Here is a 27,503-nt window from a genome sequence, read left to right as displayed (position 1 = left end):
ATAGCACCCCTCTTTTTGCGTGGGGAGGGAAAGGGATTAATAACTATGATAAGGATTACAAATACAACATCATTAATTTCCTTCGGATAGTGAGAGATAATCTCGTCGTTAATGAATAAACATGGGCGGGTTATTGTAAAACTAGGACGACCTTAATCCCGAAGGACTAGTCGAGGCTGAATTTATATTCGGAATCAATGAGACGGTCTTATCAGGGACTCCATTCTCGCACCCGCTGCAAAATTAAACTACAAGCAAACATATTATTGTATTACAATTATTTTATTACAAGTATTATGTAATTATACAAGTTTTTATCGCTTAAGGGAAACAATAGTTCAAATTGCGGATTGCTCTTCCCCATCAGACCTTAGCAATACTTTATTTATTTATTTAAAATTTCCATAAAGCAGTAAGGCCCTTATTACTATTAGATAGATACAAATTTCAAAAAATTAAAACTAAATACTATTTTGGCGTCAGAACAGGGTCTTGTATCGTATTAGGCAGTTTACCCCGGAACCTACGTAACACGACGACACCCCACGGCCAGAAGTCGGCGCACTCGATGGACCCCCGCATCGGATAATAACTCGGTCCTGCTCATGCATAATCAAAATTCTAAAAGCGGAAGGCGTGCTTTTATCGTTCGATAAATTATGCAATTTATTGTTTGAGCCAGGTATTGTCAACAGCTGTGCAACGTGCAATTTGTCAGAGCAAAAGATGGATAAAATAAATGATGATTATGGGACAATCTTACACAAAACTACCTAGCTCCACAAGTAAACTCAATAAGGATTGTGGTATGGGTACTAAATAGATATAAATCCAAAACCCAGAAACACATACACGTGATGCACACACAAATAAAAGGCTAAGGAGGATTTGAACCCGGGACCTCCTGCCTTGTAGGCAGGGCCACTACCGACTAGGCTAAGAGGTCGTTAAATGCATTAAATGAGAATTGAAATGTGAGAACTGAGTCCCGATATTATCATTCGACAGATTTGTAATTTGTTGGTTGAGCCGCGTGGATAATTAAAGGCAGATCAAGATAAATCACGGAGCCGCCGGCTCACCGAGGGGTCTTCGACATTCGACACGCAGACCGTGACGTTGCGATATCTGCAGCCTGTCAAAAATTCTATTTTCTAGGATGATTTTAGGTTAACCTCCTAATACCGAAGTCCTCTTAAAAGGGACACAATCAAATCTAATTTTGAACTATAATGGAAAAAAGAAGGTTCCAAAAAACAAGGTTTGAAAAAATAACTCTGGGACTTAAGGGGTTAAGCAAGATTTCACTATGCCACAAAATAGATTGTTTTCGGGTGCCTTTCCACTAAAGCAGAGAAGAGCGAAGATGAGAGGAAAGAGAATACGAGAATCAACCAGCGGAGAAGAGATGTCGATTAGGTACAAATAATGCTATTGGTTGTTTTCCGCGCATATCCTAGCATTGCCGCTATCTCCGCTGCAGTGGATGGGCAGTAAGCCTGAATACTTTTGCATTGTTACTAAACTTGCTGAATGCTATAATATAATCAATCTATCTAAATCTGAATTTATGAAGAAAAAATCTTATGATTAGGTATTTTGTTATCTCAATTATGAGATTTATTAGCACGTACTAATAAACTTCGTACCTACTTACACAAAGTTTTTACTACTAAACCTTCTTCTATTTCTATACAGTATAAATACCTAAGTACCCTCATCATAAGCCTTGCTCCCATGTTTAGGGCTTTCGACTACTAAAGCTTTTAAAAGGCCTTACACGATGTAACTATCGCCTACGCGGAACGCGATTACGGCGGATTATTATCATATTATGGCTACTCTCCACTTCGGCTTTGTAACGCCCACGTAAAAATAAGGTAAGCTCGCTTAATAGCGAGGCTTTTGTGCAGCTTAACCCATTTGCAATGGGCTTATTAAATGGAAACTAAAACTGTATAATTAATGTATGTGCTAGGTGTTCGTTTGCTTTTTTAATATCGTGATAATTATTAACATTATTTTGGATGTTCATTGTCATTTCACAGATAGCGGTAGACTCAGTTATTAGAGAGAAAAGTATAAGTACGTAACGCGTAGTTTTTGCAGAAAACACATCAAACATAAATTAAAATTGTAGTAGAATACAACATTTGACATTTGATTATTTAAAACATAAAATATTTGATTATTTAAATGTTACTCGCGTATGTTATAGTTTCTGGTTCAGGTCATGTATGTATGCTTGATTGTCTGTCAAATAGTCCTCGAGTTTTTTAAAACCTACATCATATAATTTTTGATGTAGGTTTTTTGGTGTTCAAAGGAATGCATTGCCCTATGAATGACTTTTGTACGTACGGGTTGTTGTATACTTCCGACGTGTAGTTTCATCCGTTGCTGATGCTGACTATACTCGTACGATGCGTAGATAAGCCACCCAAGGCTCGAGTATCGAGATAAACAATTCACCGCAATTTAAACAGAATTACAGACACAATCTATTAGGAGAAACTAGGTTAGGGCGGCGTTGCGCAACCTTTTTGTCTCTGTCTTCACGTATAGTGGGAAAGAGATACATTTCTTGTGGAAATCGGAGTGAAACTTATCTGTTTTTTAGGGTTCCGTACCCAAAGGGTAAAAACGGGACCCTATTACTATTGTAGCCGTTAGTGGAGTGCACAATTTGCATGCTGTTTACTTGTCAAAGAAACCGTGTTCAAAATTGAGATTGTACAAAGGTGATGTTGTTTGTAAGAAAAATTCCCTTTTTCGATAATCTTACACGAGGAAAATAAAACCGATCGATGTTTGGTTTTTGTTCGTGTGTCCAATAAAAAAGCGGCCAAGTGCGAGTCGGACTCGCCCATGAAGGGTTCCGTATTTAGGCGATTTATGACGTATTAAAAAAAATTTTTGAGTTTCAGTTCTAAGTATGGGGAACCCCAAAAATTTATTGTTTTTTTTCTATTTTTGTGTGAAAATCTTAATGCGGTTCACAGAATACATCTACTTACCAAGTTTCAACAGTATAGTTCTTATAGTTTCGGAGAAAAGTGATTGTGACATACGGACGGACAGACGGACAGACAGACAGACATGACGAATCTATAAGGGTTCCGTTTTTTGCCATTTGGCTACGGAACCCTAAAAAACCGGCCAAGTGCGAGTCGGACTCGCGCACGGAGGGTTCCGCACCATCAACAAAAAATAGAGCAAAACAAGCAAAAAAAAACAAGCAAAAAAACGGTCACCCATCCAAGTACTGACCCCGCCCGACGTTGCTTAACTTCGGTCAAAAATCAGGTTTGTTGTATGGGAGCCCCACATCTTTATTTTATTTTGTTTTAGGTATTTGTTGTTATAGCGGCAACAGAAATACATCATCTGTGAAAATTTCAACTGTCTAGCTATCACGGTTCGTGAGATACAGCCTGATAACAGACGGACGGACGGACGGACGGACGGACGGACGGACGGACGGACAGCGGAGTCTTAGTAATAGGGTCCCGTTTTTACCCTTTGGGTACGGAACCCTAAAAAGAAACGATTACGGTAATTAATAGTACAGGTAAATGTGGCTGGCGTTCACATTGGGGCCTGATTAGTGTTCTGTTTATTGCGAGTTCATACATTTAGCTACTTGTTAATTGCCAAATGTATGAACTCGCAATAACTAAACACTAATCAAAGCGTAAACAGCCAGGCCCCAATGTAAAGGACACAACCGTATGTCACACTTAGCCGTATTGATCTTATGATTAACCATTAGAAAATGTCATTCAATAATTTACTACTGATTTTCAATGGATGTTACGGCGTGGTGGGGTATGGTAATCTGTTTTAATGAAGTTGCGGATTTCAACGGAATTTATATTTTTTGTGTCGACATTAATTTAAAAGTGAACATTTTCTGTGGGTACCTTAAAAGAGTCGCATTTGAAATTCCTTAAAATAAAACTACAGCAAATTCTATTCACTAAAGCATTTGAAAGTCACAAAGCTCCAAAATGCATTCACACGTAGCTAGTGGCTTTAGGGATCTACAAGTTTGGAGCGACAGAGGGCCTACCGCGAACCACGTTCGACGTGTTACCTCCCTGTCATACTTACGTACGAATTTACAAGTGCGACAGAGAGGCAACACGTCGAACGTGGTTCGCGGTAGGCCCTCAGGGTTCCTCACCGCGCCGCGCTTTGTCGGAGATAGTACGGCTCTTTAATGTCAGAGACAGTTGATAGAAAGGTATGCTCTTAACTGAGCCCGTTGCCATTATTTTCGGTGGAAATAGAATAACATACATACATACATACATACATCACTGGCTCAGTGACCCAAAGAGGATCACAGATAACACACACACAATCACAATAGAATAACAAGTCCCAAATATTCTTTTTTATAATTGACCATTTGTGCAGCAGTAGCAACTTGCTTACTAGCAAGAATAATATTTATATTAGTAACTGATATCCGAGCAAATAAAGGACTCCACGAGCCTAGCGAGTGGTTTGAAAAGATGAATCTTGAGCGCTGCGAGGGTTTCAAGGCACGAGTGTTAAACAAACTTTGCTATTGAGTGAAAATATTAACTGCAATACATTACAAATTGAATAAAAAAAAAAGAACAAACATTCAGAGTAATTTATTCCAAATTGGCATTAAATTACTTTGCCACTCATGCGGATAAAATGTAGCTTTCTCATCAGATTTTGAAGAATAAAGAGAGCCTTTACGAGCCGTTGCGGGGAAAAATATTACAGTTTAGGCATGTAATAGACTTGCATTACTTATGTCTAAACGCAAAAGAATTACATTTGTAGAGTTAAAAAGGGAACATCCCGACATAAAGCAGTTTCGAGAACATTCGCCGCACTTATTTACGCGACGGGAACTTTCACGGTTTCGACTAGTTTCTCGCTTTGCGTCTCTTTCGTTAACAGCCGGATGAAAAAGGACGACTGAAGTGCAACGGTTTGACGAAAATTCGAGATTAAAATATTCATTAAAACTTGTTCGAAGCGGTACTAGTTTTGGTGGATTAATGTAAATTGTGTGTCCCGTAGGAGAAGTCATTTATACTTGAGTTCTGTTGAAGTATTACGTTCATGATAAAGTCCTGCGGGTGTATAGTTTTTTACACGAAAGAAGCCATTGATTTCTAATTTTGACTACCCATTGCTTTTACTTGTTTATAACATAAGCATACCTATGGCATCCCTGGTTACTTTATACATAAATAGTGATGAGAAGAAGCTAGGTAAAAAAAAAATTAAGGAAAAATTCTGTTTGTGAAACTCTTTAAAACGACTAACCTTCAGATAGGTACATAGGTATATTTAGTAATTTTCGTTTATCTAGGTATGCTTAACGTGTAAATTCACCCGCGCACATGCTGTGTCATGCGCAGCCTACAAGTTAGGGTCTCCCCAGATATATCGACGCGCATTCGGCAAAAGCCGATAGGAAAAAGCTTTATGTCCGCGCAATAAGAGCGAAAAAGCCGTCGACGCGTCGGCAGGCGCCGGCCGATGCGAGCCGACGCGAACGACGACTGTTTCGCTCTTATTGCGCGGACATAAAGCTTTTTCCTATCGGCTTTTGCCGAATGCGCGTCGACATATGTGGGGGAACCCTTAGCCTCTGTGGACACTCACCTTTGATGAGATGCGCGGCGAACACGAGCGCGGCGGTGAACGCGTGCAGACGCCAAGCGCGCGCGCACATGTTGCGTCTTCTAGCGCCGAACTGCAACAATTACACACATATTTTTAATATTGAAGCAAAAAAACATAAATAGAGTATTAGTTTCAGGACCAGTAACTAATTTTACAACGATATTGAGCCCGATCCAGATTTAACAAATTGGTTACGATTTAGTGGCTATTTCTATACGGACTGTATGTACTTGAAAGCAGGGATCGGATACCGGTATTTTTTGTATGGGAACGGAAACGGTATTTTTTCGTTCTTTGCTAATTACTTCATTTCTAATTGAGCAATCTAATAATACGAAGTCGTAACCTAATACCACAACTGTGTCCTACATTTCGAGTATAAAATAATTCGAAAAATATGGTTATTTCTAAGTTTTTGCAAAAAACCGGTTCCGATCCCTGCTTGAAAGGATAGAGGTCGACTCGACTACATCTAACTGTAATCACAGAACAAGTAGAATGGCGATGCGAGCAGGGTACGTGTCGCCGCCGGTTATGAGCAAACGCTCGCATGCTAGTACTCGCCCGCGCTGACCGAAAAACGTGAAAATGCCTTTTGCGACACAATAACGTTCAGATTAAGAAGCCAGACATCAAATCTGTCTAAAGAAGGCGTATCCATTCACCAGGCATACAAGGTTTTACTACCGTTGCGCGAGAAATGTGGAAATGTGGAGAGGAACGAGCGGCGACACCGGTTCCGATACTAACTGCGCGCGATAGCCGTTCTAACCTCTTTAATATGTTCTGTGACTGTAATCTAGAATAGCATTTACACAGAAAACGTATTTCACTTAATAATTCGACTAAGAAAACTAGGTAATAGATATACCTACTGCTACTCGCCATATTTTTGACACAAATAACTCGGCAGCCACTGTATTTCTTAAAATAAATTCGTAATTTTATACTTTCATACGTAGGTAGGTTACATGCGAGGGCAAGCAAAACAAGCTACTATGTGACCCATATTCATAGTTCTTGGGTATATTTGCATAGGCATAATTGTTATAAGCGTTAAATTATGTGTACGAGTAAGTAGGTGTACCCGGCTTCAAAAGAGCCATGGCTTTGAATGAATTAATTAGCTCATTTGGATTGTATGTATTCTATTCTGTTGATTTCAAGTTCGTAAGCCTCGTGAAGCGATATGTTATTACCTTTCTTTTAAAACCATTTGATAGTAATTTTTCTTAGTAAAAATATTTACTGAAGTCTCAAACAATTTGGTTCTATTTTTATTTGGTTTAAGGTATTTAATCTAACTCCTTACAGTTCTTAACATTCACAAAATAGCGCAATGTATTATTTTCTATTACAATTAAAAACATATCTGCATCATTTATCTTGCCCTGAAAACTAGATTTATTTAAATGTTAGTAGGCCCACGTTTCACCTTAGAAAGTTCAAAGTTATTTGCAGTTAGTCAACGTTAAAATTGCCCTGGAGCATTATTCTGATTTTTAAACTTGTTAAGGTTTTGATATTGCTATGATACGTTAGCTATGCTATGGACTGCTCAGCTGCGGGTAATGTCAATGAGCGTCTCATTCACACTATTGCTACGTGAATCTGTAAGTTGTATTAAAGTCGTATCATAACAATATCCAAATTTTAATATATTGCGTTAATACCGGTCCTTACCTCACAAACTCGTATTTCTAAAGCAAGATAAATTAAGTCTAAGACACTAATCAGAACTTTAGCTACAAATTAATTTTTAATTACCAGTAATTAATGACGAGGGATGAAAATAACTTTATTCAATTCTTCAAAGTTAAAATAATTTCAGGTTTCGCATGATTTAGCTTCGTCTATATTAATAAAATAAAGATGGCACTGCCAACTGTGAAACAAATCAATTAAGTGGAATATTTTTTCAAGATTTTATGATTTCAATTATATTTCAGTTTATCATTTAGAAAGTAAAATCTTCTCACTAATCGGTATAAATTTCGACAAACGGCGCATCGTTCGTTCAACCCACTGAAGTTAGGGCGCTGAAATGTTAAAAATTCTTCTAATCTTGTAAGCATAACATTCAGATATTACATAAGCACTCACAGAAATAAGTTTAGCCATAACGGCGTTATTATACTGTTATGGCATTGCACTAAACTGCTATCTTTAATTTAATTGTCGCGATAAGTAGGCCCGCTTGGCCCGCTGCCTGGCGTGGCGTGTGCCGCGTGTGGCGTGTGGCGTGCTGCGGCGTCCGTGGCGTTCGATAGCGATGACGCACCGTTGCGATAGCGTTACGGCGCTCTCTTAACGTTATTTATCGATGTTATCGCGCGGCTTATCGATAGCCTACGTTATGTCCAATCGGTTTATTTTATTGAGGGTTTTGTTATCGATGATACAAAGCATATCGAGGAAAGCGCGTGGAATGTAAACATTTATTGTGTTTATTGTCTGTATTATTAATTTACTAGATGATGTTATAATTTTAGTTGGAGGTTTCGAATTTAGAAGTATAAAAACTGCATTTTGTATTTTGTGAAGAATAAACAATCAAATAAATGGGAGTGGAAATTAAAATAATTCTGAACTCTTTTAATTATATTATTCATATAGTTAAATTATTAATTATTAATTTGAGTATTAATTAATGTTAATGAAAAATTCGTTTACGCATTTGATCTTGACTCATTTCTAGATTTTACAAAAAAAATTCGAACAAATGTGTTGTTAAAGTGTTTTTGCGCCAGAGACTCGGGAAGTTATTGCTACAGTGATGTCTCGTTGCAATACTGCAGCTATTATGCTGCTGGCTTAGTTTGAATTCGAACGGTACCTTAATCTTAGTGCCTACATTTAACAAGAAACTGCTATTTCCCCGTAATGGTCCGGCTCCGCTAGACCTTGCGGGCTTCAGACTACTACAAATCATCGGGAGAGTATGCATAGAATGCAGACGCCATTTCCCGGAGCGGCCGATGTGGTACGGCCTTTATAGCTATTGCTTCTTGAGAGGACGAGACGGTCGCTCAAGCGAACAGGCATCAAAAGACAGTGCGCCATTTGTGAAACAAGTTGATTCCAATATACCTACATAAATAAATATTATGGGACTATCTGACCTGGCCCCACAGCAAGCTCAATAAGGCTTATGCTGTGAGTACTAGACGACGATAATTATAGTAGATAGATATAAATAAATCAGGAACAGATATCAATAATGAACACACAAATAAATGACTTTACCAGGATTTAAACCCGGTACCTGCTGCTTCGCAGGCAGGGTCAGTACCGACTAGGCTAGGGGATCGTTTTAACCCTTGGTTTAATACTTGAGCTTAGAGATCAAATTCGGAGCTTTTTTCACCCGCCGTTTACAACCATTATGTAACAGGCTCGCCTGTTGGCAGTCGTTAGTGGACACGGGCCGATATTGCACGGAATCAATAAGGCTGCACATCCATCACGCCGCTCATGACGGTAACGTCTTCGTCTATTAGGGTCATGCCCTAGTGTCTGTGGGGTTGCGTCAAACTGTAAATGATGGTTTACTTTCAAATACAGATGTAGATAACGCCCAGATATTTCAAATACAGATACAAGACAATAAGAACCTTATTTACTGTGGTTATAAGTTATCAATGCTAACAATAATTCAACTCGAGGTACAAATCATATAGTTATGAATAGACTAGATGACAAGTTTTTATTAATGTTATCAGACGGTCAGGTTTATTTTGAGGATCAAAACCAAAATGTAGATAAGGGACTCATTGCATTAAATAAGCAATACAATAATCAGAAATGACATAAGTCTAACAATCTTACTCAATGCGCGAAACTACCCTGACTAAACAGTAAGTACTTGATCGTGACATCACAATCAGTAAAAGTTTTTAAGTTGTTAAGAAAGACTGATTTAAAACACCGAATGTGACGTACAAAACCTCATTCCATTGTTTGCAATAAACTTTTTAAACGAAAAACGTTTGTCAATGTAACATATACGGTTGTTAAGCATGGTCATAAATTCTCGAAAACTAAACGAAATCGCGTGTACGGGCTTTTACGTCTAAATCTCATATAAAAGTAGCGAAAACAAGCAAAACCTTTAGTACCCGTAACTCGAGTAACGTCGTGACGTATCGGCGTAGGCGAAGGCCTCACTTTACGATCGCGTCAAACTGACAAGTCGCCATGTTTTTGATGGAGTAGGTAAAACAACTCGACGATTTTGTCGCACTTTTTGATGTTAGGAAAACTGAAGGCAAGAATGAATAAATACTGAGAAATAAGTAGGTACCTACCTACACTGCGAGTGAGCGTAATTTAATGGGGTCAAAGCACATGAAAAAACACGAGTGGGTAAAAAAATACTAAGGTCAACCGGGGTAAATGCAACTAATGGATTATGGCGTCTCGTCTGTTTGTTATTTTTCGGATACGATTTATTTCAAAGTATTTCAGGCTTTTTCACGTTGTTTAATATTAAAATAACTCAAATATAGACGCAATAATCCTCTAGTCGTTATCCAGGTCGACCTTATCATCTTTTATAACATGCCACTATAATGCTTGTCAATTTACACAGGTGGTGATCTGACTCTCAGGTTACGTCTAAATTTCTAAGTAAATCGTATACAGAAGATTTTTGTTTTCTATTTTCTCTAACGGGTAGGTATTGCGTATAAAATAAGATTTGGGAACTTTCAATCAAATAAGACATTCGTCTGAATTATTTTTTTTATTTCCTCTTTTTACGCTCTGGAAAAATCAGGCCGAAGTCACACGAAATATTCCCTATTCGAAAAAAATAAGAGGATAGTGTTTGTATGGAGTAGCGTTCACGTGAGTCCGTCCCCTTTCGTCTTAATGAGTTCATTACTGTTAAGTTTACCATCGCTCTGAATTCGAAAACTGGTTCAAACTCAAACACGCACTTTTAATAGTGAACCATAACCACCATTTAAGTGTTAGGTTTTATTTTAAACCATTATTTCTTGGGGTTCGATTCCGCACGTCACTTTTTATGGCATAATAACCGTTGAAATAAAGCGCTGACCCATTCTGGACCTTATCTTGAGGCTGTTAAAATTGGTTTTTCTTTAAAGTATGTTTTTACGACGGGAACCAGTCGTAAAGTCATGGTCGTGGCGCAATTATGAGCTCGTAACGCAGATCACTTGCTAGATGAAGCATATACGCGACTCGAAATCATCATACATTCTTTGCATACACACATCTTTTCTGTTTGTTAATGTACCCGCAGTATTTCCGGAAGGATACGACCTTCAAACCTTCAAGAAAAGAGCGTACTCCCATCTTAAAGGCCAGCAACACAGACCTCTTCTGGGTGTACATGGATGACGGTAATCAGGCGGCTCGTCTGCTCGTTTGCCTCCTGTATCATAAAAAAACGCTGTGTGGAGTCTGTTACTGGTAGTCTACGGTTCATAATGAGAGTGCCCTTATCGCGTCGGACAGTGCAAACCAGGGATGTTGCGGATGCAGATTTTTTGACATCCGCGGATGCGGATGCGGATGCGGATATTTAAAGGCTCACATCCGCGGATGCGGATGCGGATGCGGATGTCAAGATTAGGTACTTAGAAAACGTCAAATATTACATTTTTAGTATAAATAATAATAATTATTATTTGAGCCTATATACGTCCCACTGCTGGGCACAGGCCTCCTCTCATGCGCGAGAGGGCTTGGGCTATAGTCCCCACGCTAGCCCAATGCGGATTGGGGACTTTACATACACCTTTGAATTTCTTCGCAGATGTATGCAGGTTTCCTCACGATGTTTTCCTTCACCGACAAGCTAGTCGTAAATATCAAATGATATTTCGTACATAAGTTCCGAAAAACTCATTGGTACGAGCCAGGATTTGAATCCGCGACCTCCGGATTGAAAGTCGGACGTCATATCCACTCGGCCACCACTGCTTTGCTGCTTATTTTTAGTATATTTTTATTAAAAAAAAACGAAACTTTTAGTATTTGAGCAAGAATATAGGTGCGTTATATTTAATAAACAGTAACTTGGCCGACTTTTCTGGATCTAGACGATTTCGTTACAGGTAATGACGAAATTACCCAGCACTTACGCCGCCGCTAAGACGTTCCTGTACCAACTTGTTCGACATCCGCATCCGCATAAGCTCCGCCTCGATTTTATGCGGATGCGGATGCAGATGCGGATGTCGAAAATAATGCGGAAGTTCCGCGGTTGCGGATGCGGATGCGGATGTTCGCAACATCCCTGGTGCAAACAGGCGTTGTGATTAACATTATAGGTAAATCACTATATTTGTGTAAGTAGGGCCACGGACTGTGATTGTTGAACCACTTTAGAGTTCTAGCTAATTTGGTTGTTCCATACTTCCCCTAGACTTGGCTAATGTTAAGTGCATTGAATGGCTTAACAATAAAAGTTCCAGTAGTTTTCTCGCAATAAAACAGTCATGAAAATTTAAAACTCAATTTTCAGATTAGCAGATTAGGTAAGTATAAGCTAGTACCGACTAGCATCATAAAATATTTGTTCCAAAGAAGCTAAAATAAAATAAACAATCGTGATAACATTATTTTTAAAGTACGATATAAAATGAAGCTCGAAGAGAATTCGATTTAAAACTCTCATTTAGTGAAAATAATTTAAAAGAGGCGTTTTAAAAGCGTACCGAAGCTAAATGTCGATAATGATCATCGATATGAGCCCAAAGCTGTTTGGAGATAGCTGATAGCGGGCAATGTGGCGTAATCGCCATCGCCAAGGTACGTGATCCGATACATTGGCTCAAATACATAATAATACATATATACATACATATAATGTTAGAAGTAATGGCTGATTAGAATAAAGGTGACAGTCCATTTCCAACCGCAGCTGCACTACTGTTCATTTTACTATGGAAATTGACAGTAACAGCGACGCGTTCAGTACCAGTAGTGCAGCTGCGGTCAGAAATGGAATGTTACCCTAACCCGATTTGACGGGTGCATTTTGAATTGAATTTGAGGACAAGGTGAAACTTAATTACTATAGGTCGTTGTCTATACCTAAAATTAAGACAGAACCGTTATATATATAAAATGAACTAAATTCGAAGTAATTTTAAATACTGGCAGCTTGACTAGAGGCAATGCTATATATATTATATTATGTCAGATATTTACAGTTGCAATAAGAATAACGGGCCAATTCGAGTACCTACAGTTATTAGATCTAAATCCGATACGATACTGATCTGTCAGTGTCAAAAGTGACATTTCTTCAACCAAAAACATCACTTTTGACACTGACAGGGTCAGTAGGTATCGTACATTGTTAATGCATATCTAAGGTAACCAGCATTAAAGTTCACAATTGGCCAGCTAACTGTACAAGTGTACAGTCAGCAGTAGAAGTTGCTAAGCGGGCGAGGTGTTCAAAATGATCTTGACGCGACTTTATTGTCAAGGGAATAAGAGCGAACTTTTACTGCTGACTGTACCTAACATTAAGCCTATATAAAAGCGTTCAAATATAAATTATGCACACATTTAGGTCCGACATGGATTGTCCTTTTTTCCTTCGTCAAAACCGTTTTATTGTATTTCTTCCGCTTTTTATATCCTCCGCTTATGATATATTAATCGGCTTGAAGTGTACAAAGAGGCTGATTCTAGTTTAACAATTTGTTATGGCTTTGATACTAATGGTTTGGTTTTGATAAACTAAAATCACTGCTGTTACAGAAGGCCTACTATTCCGTCTCTGAATTTCTATCCGAAGTAAGTTAAAATAACTTCTTTAGATACCTATGTATAATTGTGTGTTGTGTCCCATAATGCAGATTTTTTTTAAATTATAATATTAGAAGTTTTATGTTTAATACCTACCTATATTGACCAAAATTAATTTATTTCACTATCTGTACATATTACTGTTTGTTATCTGTTTGACAATGTATAATAATACTGAATAAAGAAATATGAATATGAATACGATGTTGACGATCGTTTTGGCGATTGGCGCGTCTCACGGACCACTTTCACTTCATTTCGCATACGAGTACACTGTAAAATAATTATCATTGTAAACTATCTTCAAGAATGGTTGAATTGTATCAAAATAAGATCAAAACTGGAACTTAAGTTATTAATATTTAAAACTTTCGCGTTTTGAACACAAAAAAAATTAAAGAAGAAAGTTATTAAATTTGAAACGGGCGAATGGTGTACCGCCGCGCCGTGAAGTGTACAAAGTTTGATAATGGTCGAGTAGAAATGCTACAATAAAGTAGCTGGTGTACTGTTATTCTTGTTCCAAACGCTAGCTATTCGTATCTAAAATGCCCGGTTGGCACGCTAAGCCTTGGCACTATCAAATGACACCCACCTCGAGTGGCATTCAGAATTTGATCCTATGATACTAAAAATAAATGAATATTATTTTCATAAATCGACCTCACAGTAAACACAGTAAGAATTGTTCGGTAGGTATACTAGGGGACAATATTATAATATGTAAATATTTTACAGCGTTCGTGGTTGACGGGAGACTGAGGCAAATAATAAATATATGTAGTATTTACCTCTGTCAAAATTATAATGTGTAAAACTATACATTTTAACCAACCAAGTATGTAGTTAGACAAAATTATACAACATTAATTCACAACACAATCGTCTGTATTCTTTGACTACAACTAATTACGACTCCCCAGCGACGTACGAGCGGACGAGCTAATGAAAAGGAACATTAATTACTAAATTAGATTATAGTAGTAAAAAGGCCGTTTCATCAAGTGTATAGTAATTACGGCTTTTACGGCTCGGTTTACGACGAGTAATGAAACATAGGCCTGAAAGAAACGCCCGTTTTCATCCAACTACGTACAACCAGGTTCTTATGAGAACCTATTCCCCTTGTTACTCATTAGGACTACCTTTTTATGCCCCAATAGGTTGCCATTAACGAAATCAGCCTTTTCTTAAAACCGTGGCACGACCGCCCCATCAATATGATTATGTTGGACCTTTTTTAACTATATATAATTTTTATATACAAATTATAATTATATTTTTAAGGCAATTGTCATTGAATGAAAGTAGATTCAATGAATATTAATTACAAAAAAAAAATATTTTAAAAGTATTTTAAATATCATTCACCTGCAGTGTCCCAGCGCGGGGTACAATACGTTTTGAGCTATTAAAACCGCACAAGTATCGCAAAGTACATGGCAAAAGTAGCGATGATTGAGTCTCTCTACCTGCCACTTAATTTTGCCTCCAATGATCCGATGCCTGGACATGATCGTTTGTCCAACCAACCAACGTGAAAAAGTCCAAAACATGTATTCGAGCGTGACTACAAATACTTGAATAAAACATTTAACTAGATAAGACAAGAGTTGGCGGCAGAGGGCGTTGTAATCGACCTTGCGTTTAGACAGGGCGACGCAGAAGGGTCGATTCGACCATTTTATCAATTTGCTGTAAACTTAACAGACCAATTCGAACGTAGGTGTACCTACACTGTCGTTAAAATTATATTTGAATCATGTCATTTAGTTATCGTGCATTGCGCTCGTAAGTACTTGTCCGTACGCGCGCGAGTGAGACGCACGATAACTATAAGTAAATGACATGATTCAAATAACATTCTCATGTCAGTGTACGTTCGAATTGGCCTGCTACCGTAAAATGGGGTGAGTAGGTTTCGCGGGGAGAGGTGGGTTATGAATGGGGAGAGAAGGTTTGAGAGGGGGTGAGAAGGGATTTTAAGGCTACTGCTACAAAAATAATGTATTCCAATTTAAAATGGAGCTATAGTAATACGCATAATAAAAAAAATCGATCCAACATTCTTCCAAATTCACCTTTGTATGAAAAGCCCTCTCACCCCAAATACGAGGCACTACGGGGTGAGGTGGGTTTTCCTCTTTATCGTCAAAGTTATGAAATGGAACTACCCAAAATAAGATTAAAACTAAAATACAAACGTCCGGAACACTTATTATATACACCATTCAGTTTGCATATGTAAAAATAAATTGTTATCGAGGTTTGAATGTCAGTTTTGCGCCTACTCACCCCATTTTACGGTACTCAATTTGCTGTGGAATACTGTTGAGTACATTGTTAAATTAGTAAATTAGTAATAATTCTACGTCAATGGTATATTTTCTTTTACACATGTCTTTTGAAATTACTTCAAAAGGAATCTATTTATGTTCAGCTATGTGTTTATCACTTGGAATTTAGATTGCTTTTTGTGTTCATGTATTTTGAAATAAGATAGAATTTACACGAACTCCTGTGATGATTGCCAAAATGAGTCTAATAATTAAATTGGAATTAGAATATCATTTATATTTCTAATAAAAAGGATCTACCATTACATGCGTAACATTCAATAATCACCACTAACATACTAAAAAATACTATATACAAATATATGTACAACATATTGAGAAAAAATTGTCAAGGGTTAAAGATGATCAACATTTTTATCGCAAAAGATTGCAAGAATTTAAAAGAAAAAAATGGAAACGAGATTGGGGTTATAAGCAATACAATAGTAAAAAGCGAGAGCAGGGCGGAACTTCGCGAAGTGACGGACATAATTTTAACGAAATAAATTGCGTAAACATCTTTCGTGGTAATCCGATTGGTACATAATATTTCCCTATGTCCCCGTGGCTAAAATTAAGAAGCTTTCCGTCTTTTCCGTGTCCTCAAAAACCGGAACACGTTATTAGAAATTATAAACACATCACGGATCCCGAAGGATGGCATATAAATATTCTCAGAGACATCGGCTTAAGGAAAAATCCGAGGTACCTATCTAAGAATATATCCCGACACGTTCCTGAGTTTGTCAGTTGAGGACAATCAAATATTTTTATTGAATTAGGATGTTTATTTAACCCTTAGGAAATTTGAGTTGATTATCTAGGGTATTCTTAATTACTTTCACAATGAAAATATTGTCTTACGTTCATAATAATAGGTTGCGAAACACGTGTGGCACGCGCTCAATCGTGGCTGGCAATAGATTTATGTATAACATTGTTGGCCGGGCCGGCATAATCTTAAGCACGCGTCACAAACGGAGTCGTCCACTGAACTGTAAGGTTATTATTTGAGGTAATCACTAAACATAGCACGTAAGGAAATAGCGGGCCGTGATAGGGATTGCAGGCCTTATCTTCATTAAATGGCCTCGCTACACTCGGCCTTTTATTCCGCATTCGGGTGGATTATTCCTTTTTCTCGATCATATTTAGCGTTAGTACTTTCGAATGCTGATATTTAAAGTCCCAGTAAAAATATTTTTTAGTAAGCAGAAACGTCTGAAAACGATATCACAATGTTTAGAAATACTGAAGAAGTGGCAAAACTCACTGTAACGGGCGAGAATCGAACTCGCGACTCCGGAATACCAGCCAGCCGCGCTACTAACTGAGCTACCGAGACTTACCCGTTGACAGCGAATATCCCACCAAAAACAATTTCACGAAACCATAAGGCTCGCACTGTCAAAAAGTTATTAGATCTCTTGTAGAGACACAGACTTCTAACTCTACAAGCCCTAACTTCACAAACTCTACACCTTAGTCAAAATATGTGACGTTTCGCTACCGTCACATGGGCGTAAGGTGAAAAAAACCGGCCAAGTGCGAGTCGGACTCGCGCACGGAGGGTTCCGCACCATCGACAAAAAATAGAGCAAAACAAGCAAAAAAACGGTCACCCATCCAAGTACTGACCCCGCCCGACGTTGCTTAACTTCGGTCAAAAATCACGTTTGTTGTATGGGAGCCCCACTTAAATCTTTATTTTATTCTGTTTTTAGTATTTGTTGTTATAGCGGCAACAGAAATACATCATCTGTGAAAATTTCAACTGTCTAGCTATCACGGTTCGTGAGATACAGCCTGGTGACAGACGGACGGACGGACGGACGGACGGACAGCGGAGTCTTAGTAATAGGGTCCCGTTTTTACCCTTTGGGTACGGAACCCTAAAAACGACGAAGTGCTTCGAGAAAAGGTAGGTAGTGCCCTTGCGCTTCGCTTAGCTCGTCTTGGCGGGGGCACTGCCGTGCCCCCAGATTACCACTATATCCTTCGCATGCATTTTTCCACTTTTCCTTTATTTCTAAGCATTGCTGTCCCAGTAATCAGAACCACGACTAATCTGCCCCGCCCCCTGAGCTCTGCCACTAACTCTGGCAACTGTTAATGGTGCTTGTATTTAATTACGTTAGTGGTTCGTGATGGAAGCAATATTTCGTTGCTAACGGTACGTAATAAGCTAACTATTTCAGTCAATATTAGCCTTTCTAATGCTAGCGCTGGTTATAGCCGTATTCTTTAAAAATCGTTATGTGGTTTTATATTTATGCGTAATAATCGCTCACTATTAATGAAATGAATGATAAAATGATTGATAAATAGTTTTACCTATACAAAACGCTATATGCGCCGATTTTTGATAACTTTTTATGTTTGAATTTATTTATTTTTAATTAATCTTTCGTCAAATTTCAATAAAATTGGGCGATGGAGTTCCATATTATGTACAATATAGTTAAGCATAATTTCTCAGTATGCCCTGAAAGATTGTCCTCTGAGTAACGCAAACGTATGGAATTTTCGTAAGCTCATCGGAAAACGACATCTACCTACTTATGTATTACTGAATCGCGATTAGAAAGGGATTGAGATAGCTGTCAATCCATATTGATTTTGACGTAAGTGTATGGAAATCTGTTATTTCTAATCCCTTTCTGATCGCGGCATGATAATATACATACAATGCATACATTTTCCGTCCTAAATCAGGATTTCATGATTATTTTGCCCAGATTAAGGAGCCCATCATACTTATCAAAATTAAACAACAAAAAATAACAAAATAAAAGTCAGCCCACATATACAATGCAGGATTAAATAACATACCTACCTACCAATGTACTATAATTCTCGAGCAACATTATAAGTATTATAACCTAGTTTAGTAAGAAGTTAATTAAATTACAAAGTTAATACGTTTGTTAGTTCACTATACTATTCGTCATGTACACGTTTAACCTAACTTGCATTTCTCTAGAATACACTATATACGAACTCACTATCTCAAACTTTACGCGAGTGTTATCGTAGCGGCGTAGCGCTACGAATTTGCTACGCTATCTCGTAGCCCGTCTCCGTATCGCGGGACGACATGTTTCGAACTATACGATATATCTTGTGCTTTGGCAGCGTGTATTTATGTTAGGGGCATATTCAGATGCTTATGTAAATAAGTACGGCGAATAATATTAATTTCTAACCACATCAGCTAGTAAAGGCTCACAAAACTGGCAAATTAATTTAATGAAAATGTTGACTTGTGATAATTTTGAATGATAACTATTTGATAGCGGCGTACATTCGATTTCTAATTATTTTCGTGAATGCGTTAAACTGTATACCCGTTTTCTTAAGGTAACCTTAATTGTAGACATGTAGACCCTTGAGAAAACCTAGATGGTAAGTTTCTCAGACAATATAAGTACCTATTCACGAATACCTAGACTATTCTCTTTATAGCTTGCGGTCTAGACGTCGAGTTATTTTATTCACTTAACTTGAGTTTTATTTTTGTAAGTATTTTTTATTTTTAGACTATCTTTTGAGTAAAAGTTGTACAAACTACCACAACTCTATTTATATAAAGCAATCATAAAGATGGATTACAAACGTTACAAAAGTTTATGATTTTAATATGATGTCCACAGGAGAGTCTATTAGTCTATAAGTTGAAAAAATCATACTTGTGTAATTGCTATTTTTGATTGCTGGGCCTAGTTACCCGTCGGGCCTTATATGCCTCACCTACCTAACTAAAAACCCTAAAAAGATATGACTAATTTTATTTGTAACTTTACATACATAATATAGGTAGGTAATAAATTATCGGACTGACTTTTTAAATCTGCGTGGCAAATTTTAACCAATAAAGATAAAGTTTAACAAACATTATAATTAAATTGCATTAAAGAAAACAGTGTCTAATAAAAAAACTCCCTATCGGTAAAGTAAACAACACGACTAGCAAACTTTCCTGTAAAAAGTGCACATTAATTTCATAAACACTCATTTCGCCATAAAGTATGCACTGCTATAACAGTCCCAAGGAGCCATATTATTACCGACTCGAGTGGCCACTAAACGGATGATCTTAATGAGTGTACAGTGTACATTGCGTGCTGCGCTCCGCCCCGTATGGGGCCGTTAATGGCGAGCCGGCAATAAACACGCTCTAGCAAATGCCTCACTGCATCTTGGAAGTTTGTGGTACGAGGAACAATGAGAGTATGTTTGAAGACGAGAAGGTTGTAAGTGGTGGGAACCGTTTATGAAGTTATGACGTTTTTGATTGGTTACTACGTTTGGTTTGAATTAAAGCGGTTAGTCATTTATAGTATTGAAGTACAGTTTTATGCTGTTATTAAAAACAAACAATAACAGTATAATGGTGATTGGTTGTTTTGTGTGTTTTACGTAAGTAATACTTAGGTTAAAGCGGGGTTTAAGGTTATTAAAAAATGTGTGATTGTTGAGTAAATTATACGTAGACATGAATGAGTGAACGTCATAATCGCGTCGCGTCTCTCGTTTAATCAAGGAAATTGACAGATACAGCGGCGGCAACAACAACGCCGCAACAGTAATGCAGCTGCAGGTGACATCTTATGACATTTTGTATAGTCTGCAAGCGACCGTTTTTATTAGAATTCTCAGAAATAGACGTTTTTTGATACATAATGGGCTTAATGCCCGTGCTTTAAAGGGCAGGTTTTAAAATATACTGTTCGGGCGACAATTGTGTAGGTATTTAAATATTAACGTTAACGTAGCGGTAACGGTAACGTAGACATGTACAGGGAGCGTGAAAGACTTTTAGCCCGTCTGTTGGCGGGAATTGATAATGTCAAGTTTAAGTTCTCGATTTAGGTCACAATATGACAAACCTCCTAAAGGGCAAAGGAAAAGTAGCGGGTAGTACCGCATTATTGGCATAAAGTATCAGTATTTTCTTATTTTAAAATTCAATTTAAGCCACAAGGTTCCTTACCCGTCAATTTTTGCGGTGAACCCCAAACAGCCTCTAGGCGTCACTAAACGACGCTTCCTTGCCTCTGTTTACCGAGCGCCGCGCCGGCGCCGGCGCCGAGCACACAACCCTTCATCGTTGTTTTAGGATGTGTCAATATAAAAGTTTCAGTTTAGAAAAACAGGAACATTCTGTGGCCTATAATTTATTTCATATTTGATGATTCAAGAAATTTACCTCGAGTAATTAAATGTTGTTTACGCTAATGCTTAGGTATACTGCGGCTATGCTGATTGAAATGTGTAATAAGGCTGCCTTTCCACTGAGGCGGAGATAAGTGGAGACGTAACGGCAATCAACTTGTTGTAGACTTAACAGAATCCAGCACCAAGCTGATATGTCTATGATTTTCTATTTTTAAATTCAAAAAGCACGTTGTCATGGTTGTGTTTTACATTATGATACAAGTGTGCTATGTTGTTCATTACACTCGAGGCGATATTGTGCGCGTGAGCTAAAAGCGAGCGCGCAATAAGAAAGCAGATGTGTGTAATTATTTTACCAATAATGCACGCGTGTTTTATACGACGTTTTTGATCCCATTTATAATCACTCGCAGAGCATTGCGTCGGGGCGAATAAAAAAATCGCCATGTATTTTTTAGCTACTTTACAGGAGACAAAAAACTGTTTATTTTCCTGTTTGTAATATATTTCTTGCGCCTGTATTTTTTTTCTGGTAGATCAATGGCTTTTACATGATACTTATGCAGAAAATAAACAGTTTTTTTCGTATTTTTTTACAATATAAATTATTTTAACCAGAATTTTGCTACATAGCGACTTAAATTTGGTTCACTTAAAATCGTCATGTGTAAAGTTTACACATAGCGATTTGTTGCTAAAGTAACGTAGCACGAGAAATGATACATAGCGGATTTTAGGGTCAATAAATCGCCATGTGCAACATTATCGCCATCACCCTCGACGGAAAACAAGGCATTTAATTTCGTTATGTGCAAAAAAAATCACATAGCTATTTTTTTGTACAAATTTTGTTAGTTATTTTCAAAACTAATATAGATATAAAAAAAATATTGATATAGGTCGACGGGAAATTGAAAAAGGAATTAGAATATGCCAAAATAAAACACAGCGAACACATAGCGATTTTTTTATTCGCACCGACGATTGCCCGCCCGTAAGAATATATGTTGGTGAGATTAGTTCCCGTGAAATTATCTTTGTAACAACTTCCAAAAATGTAAGGGGAATAAATACCAGGAAACTAATAAAAACGTCTACACGCTATCCGCAATATATAGTGTTGCAAAGGAATTGGGAGTCTTAATACCAAACGACGAGGAAAAGATTATGGGACCTCTAGGTACGTGAAGCGTATTTCGGAAATAAAGTGTTTTCAATGAGGATCCCGTTTTCCTCGGAAAGATTTATGTACTTATATTATAGGATTTATAGGTAATATGAATATCATACGCCGTTTTTTAAAGACAAACAAAAATACTGGGTACTTTAAGGTTTTTATCTTTTTAGTTGTTTTAATGTTTGAATACTGGTGGTGATAATACCCGTTATTAATGGATTTTCGTAAGGACGCTTTGTTGCCTAGTTATTGTATTTTAATTTTTATTTAAGTAAGTACGTACTGTTTTCATTTAAGTATTGAAATATTTTTCTACTACTAACAATATTATTCGATTAAAAAAGTAGTTTTAATTGGCGGTTTGAATACCGTAAAACGGTGCTGTTTTATATTGCCGACGTAAATAAACAAGCAAGAATGCAAAGTCTATTTATAAGAAAAACTGCTAAGAAAGAAAATACATTACAAATTAAAAATCGGCATGCTCTCTTTGAGGTGACGTAGAAGATTAAATATTTTTTTATAAGATGGATCAAAGTTAAAAAAACACTCTTGAAGATTGGCCTACTTAGAGATTAGGTCAAGTGGCCTAAAACAACAAACATGAGACATGTTTTCAGAGTAAATGAATATATTCTGGAGGCGTATTTTGATTAAGTCCTCTGTAAACTTCGGTAAACCCTGGCCACGGGGATCGAGGCCCTGGATTTAAACCCCAGTACCTAAAGATCAAAACTTTTTTAGAGTGTGAAAACCATAAAATAAACGGATTCCTAATCGGCAATGAATAAATACATCTTAATTTTTTATAACTAAAGTCTTAAAAAAAACTATACCTATCCAAATTCGAATTTAATCGAACCAAAATCCAAATTGTTAACTTTTATGCTGTACCTATGCTGACTATGTCCACAGAAAAGTCGCATTTCCGAACGTTTTTATTTTGTTTTAGAAAATTTAGTCTGTCTACATACCTACTTTAATTTACTTGGTTGACTTGGTTGCAATTAGTACCTATTATCTACATTATTTATTTTAGGTCCTCCTCCTCCTCCTCCTCCTGCGTTTAACGTTGACTAGACTAATTAAATGGCCGCAGCGCTGGATTCTGGATTATTCCACAGTTCCACATTGTGTAAGTAAATACTATTAAGCTTACTGAAGTTAAGGCGGATGAAGGAAATTGTAAAACCACGTGAATATTTCTGCACCTGCGAACTATATCCTTACCACGAGTTTGACACTGTCATATTCGCTAGCGACTGCGTAAAGTAACTCACAAGCGAGATGGACTGCACATGAGACTGTGAGTTGATGCGGTCGCTAGCGTTTTAGCGTGAGGGCACTAAAATGAAATAAGAAACCTGGTGAGATGACTATTATCTAACAGTAAAAAAAAATACCAAAAATAATATTCTCTGTTCTTGTTTCAACCGAATCGTCACGACCGATACAGTCAGCCTCAATGCGAGTATAGTAGCAACCCCGCGGCGGCGGTGCTCCACTACGAGGTGGAGCCAGCATTCGTTGGTTGTTTTAGACGGTAGTCCTACCACTGGTTAGTCCGACATCCGGCCTGGTTCCCCCAGACCAGGTGGCAAGCGTAAACTCATTTCCTCAAAGGTCAAAAAGGCCCTGTGTTTACATAGTGTGTGTAAAAGCATAATTGAACAAGTACTTATTCAAACAATGTGACTAGCCCGCCTGGTAAAACAACTTGCCTTTTAATTATTCTAACATACTTAAAAGAACAGTGCTAACACTACAAGTTATACACACATGTCTGTAAAGGAGCATATTGTGTTCATTATTCGCCGGAACCTAAATAAATACTCTTTGAAATGGCGCCGTCTGTTTTTCTCTCATTACAGATCACTTCCTACATAGCTGAGCCATCGAAGCCACTACACCCAAAACAAATGCGGAACCCGATCCAGATTTTTAATCTTTAATCTTTAAAATCTTTAAAAATTTAACAACTTGTTATGGGTTTGAACTGGTTTGGATACGACTTTGACAATCGTCTTCATTATGAGCTTGCATCTTACGCACAGCTTTTACTTCATTTCGCATTCACCAAACAGCGTAAGCGATTTTCAAGGTCACAACAAGTCGTAACAAGTTGTTAAATCTGTATTAGGCTCCCTCAGAATAGCTAACTCAGAATTTTAGAATTTGATCGATATTTTCGTTTTATTTGGATTATTACGACATCACTACACCTACAACATCCATCTACACGGCTTGCTCATAGAGACGAGTGAGGTCTATGATCACATAGAAATTGTAATGTTTGACTCCACATAAGCTACAAAATATCAACAAATATGGATTCCATGGATATAACTAGTATAGGTAAATGGGCTCATATAGTGTAAAACTGTGGGACGCGGGGAAGGGGCGCAGCTGGTAGAGAAGTAGGTACCTACTTTCCTACTAAGTAGGTGGTATAAAAAGTGCCCTTGGGCCCGATTCGGATTTTGTAATAGACATCTATTAGATATCTTTTAGACATCGCCAAGATACGATAACGATATGTTTAAAATCTAATTAACCTGTCAAATTTGACATTTCCGCGATTCTGGAGATACTCTTGAACGATTTCCACAAGATATTACTTAGAGATCTAATTCACATCTAATAGATATCTGACACGATCTATCGTAAAAGTGACATTTTGGTTGCCCGAAATGCGCTGCAAAAGAGAACTAGTTGAAATCTAAACTATAACGTATCTAGAATGGATCTAGTACGTGTCGTCTCTTGTGAATATCTTGAAGTTCGAATACGGCAGTTAGTTTAATCACCGCGACTCTTCTTATATCGTTCTTAATATTTCTTACTGCCTGTGGTACTACAACCCTTTGTGGGTCTTGACCTCCTCTACATATAGGGCTTTTCAATATTCCTTCGTAATGCGGAGTCTACAAGAGGGGTATCATCCCTCACACACACATGTAACGGTGAAACGAGAGCTAAAAGGAAATATTTAGCTTCCTTTGAAATTTATAGCCCGTATGATGTAGTGCAACTTTTACTTCCCACTATATTTCTTTAATATTATATTTCTACATTCACGTGGGAAGCGATACGGTTGTTTCGTGAACGATTTATATTTTCTTTTCTACTACTTGCTTTATATTTGTCTGTGTCTTAAATCATTTATTTATCAATAGTTATTTGTGCAATAAGAGAGCAAAGTTCGACATTTCTTCGAGTGCCAATTTTGAGTCCCAAGTACGCGAAAGTTTCTAATAAAGTGATTTTAATTAAGAATTTTAATGATTTTTTTTGATGGGGTGAATTTTTTAGAAAACTACTGTATTCGCGTTTCATTTTAGCCAACTGCTTTGTTTTTATTGCGTATTTTTAAGGGTAGGTATTTTTAGAACATCGACCTACGTCAAGTTCATGGAAAACATAATTCTGATTAAACAAACAAAACAACATCATTAAATATCTCTTAAACAATCCTTTGATGAATAAAAATATAAATAGGTACTAAAAGTGCTAGTAGGCGGTACTAAGTAGGCTTTCTGAGAAAATTGTCATAAAATTAAACAATTTTGAAGCGAAAACAAATGAAATAGAAATAAGAACATCGACCCACGTGAAGCCTTAGAAAATTATTAGTAGGTAATCTGTAAAAAGAGAAAAGACTTATAATTTGCAATATCAAATTTTATCAAAATAGTTTGAATACGAGTATTAAACTTGTACCTAATACTGTGTGAGTGGGAGTTCACCTACAGTATTTGGATTATTTTATTTTGTACATAGTATTAGGCCCTCGGTGCCTCAATAACTGATTGAAGATTCAAATTGCGTGTAAAAGAAGCGCCAAAGTGTATCAAGGTGATGTATTCTCAATGAATTGTGTATTCCGGCATAGTAAGAACCTTTATATCAAGAGCGGCATGTACGCAATCGTCACGCGTCATTGATCCTCCCTCCACCTCCCCCCCCCCTCCCTAAGAGTTCTGACAATTTATTCAAAACGCAACGCCTCACCCTAACATATTATTTCTTACAACTCTGATGTATTACACTGTTAAGAGCAGCAGTATAAGGTTTTGTAACAGTAAGACACCTCAACCGAATGGTAAGAGTTCGAGGACATTTTAGCTTGAGGGAAGTAGCCATATATGCGGGGCCTATTGGGCGGGTTGTGGCCCGAGTGGCCGAGGGGTCTAGGCATATGTCGCGAATGTAGAGGACGCTGCTGGTTCGATTCCAGCTCTGGTACATTTTCTTTCGGATATGACATTTCGCCCATGAGAGGAGGCCTGTGCCCAGAAGTGGGACGTATATAAGCTTCGAACATAACTTACATTGGTACATCTTGCACTTACTTTCCCAAAAATTATCTCTGTGTACTATGTCAAGTATTGAGAATTATACAGAGATAATAAACCGATATTACAAACGAGAGTCATATTCAAATAAGACGTTCGAGGGGGGGGGGCGGGGGGTGTAAGATAAGCACCTGCCTTGCGGCTGACAGAGAGAAGTGTTTTGTCCTGTCTCTGACAATAAAACGATGGAGTAGCGTTTACGACGCCTAAGTGATAATGGCGAGTTTATGGAATTGTTACTTGCGATTAGGGTCAGCTTACACATTGATTAGTGTTTAGTGTGAGTTAATACATATGCCACTAAACACAACCATTCGAGGGCTTGCTCACTTTCACTTTAGAATATTACATTTGCAGAATCTTATATTAGACCTGCAAGAATCTAGCCATTATCGACGCTGCAACCGCATCGAAGCCGTTATACTACGTTCAAACAGTTTCCTCGTGATCACGGAGTCCGCTCGACCACAGAGTATAAAACAGGCAACTAACATTCGTATGGAAATGTAAGGACTCTTAGAATAGAAGGTGCCTCTTTAAAATGTGGACAGTGCATAGTGCATAGTGGTACGCTAAATGACTTTCAAGTCAGCATATGTTGTAACATTATCATATTATTAAATGATTGTGTGCTCTAAAGGGGCCCACTGATTAACAGTCCGCCGGACGATTAGAACAAAAAGTTGACAGCTCCGAACAACTGACAGGCCGATATCGTCCGGACGGTAGCCCCTTAAGAAAAGTTCAATGATGATGACCTACACGAATTTTAAATCCCTAGTATCCCTACGAAATTACTTCATCTGCGTTAGAAATAATGTTGGTCAATAAAATCTATCCTATGCCCCTACCAATTGCATCTATTAGGTATATCGGTTCCTCTGTTTAAGCGTAAAGAGGCAACCAGACAGACAGAGTTACTTTCGCATTTATAGATAAGATAAGTATGGATGGTTTACAGGCGAAGGTAAACAGCTTATAGAA

The 27,503-nt window shown here is 37.6% G+C and overlaps 1 protein-coding gene across 1 annotated transcript in view; it reads right to left on the bottom strand.

The window, feature by feature from the left end:
* The window catches only part of LOC134656633 (hemicentin-2-like), a 220,411-nt gene that overhangs the window by 129,212 nt on the left and 63,696 nt on the right, over positions 1–27,503 (bottom strand). The window contains exon 2 of the mRNA XM_063512190.1: positions 5,659–5,749. Coding sequence (XP_063368260.1) covers positions 5,659–5,728 — 70 coding nt within the window. The 5' untranslated portion in view covers positions 5,729–5,749. The remainder of the gene's footprint in view (positions 1–5,658; positions 5,750–27,503) is intronic.

Source organism: Cydia amplana, chromosome 18, assembly GCF_948474715.1.
Source record: "Cydia amplana chromosome 18, ilCydAmpl1.1, whole genome shotgun sequence".
Lineage (NCBI taxonomy): Eukaryota > Metazoa > Arthropoda > Insecta > Lepidoptera > Tortricidae > Cydia > Cydia amplana.
Note: the sequence above shows the minus strand (reverse complement) of the source record. Positions and strands in the feature narration are given on the sequence as shown.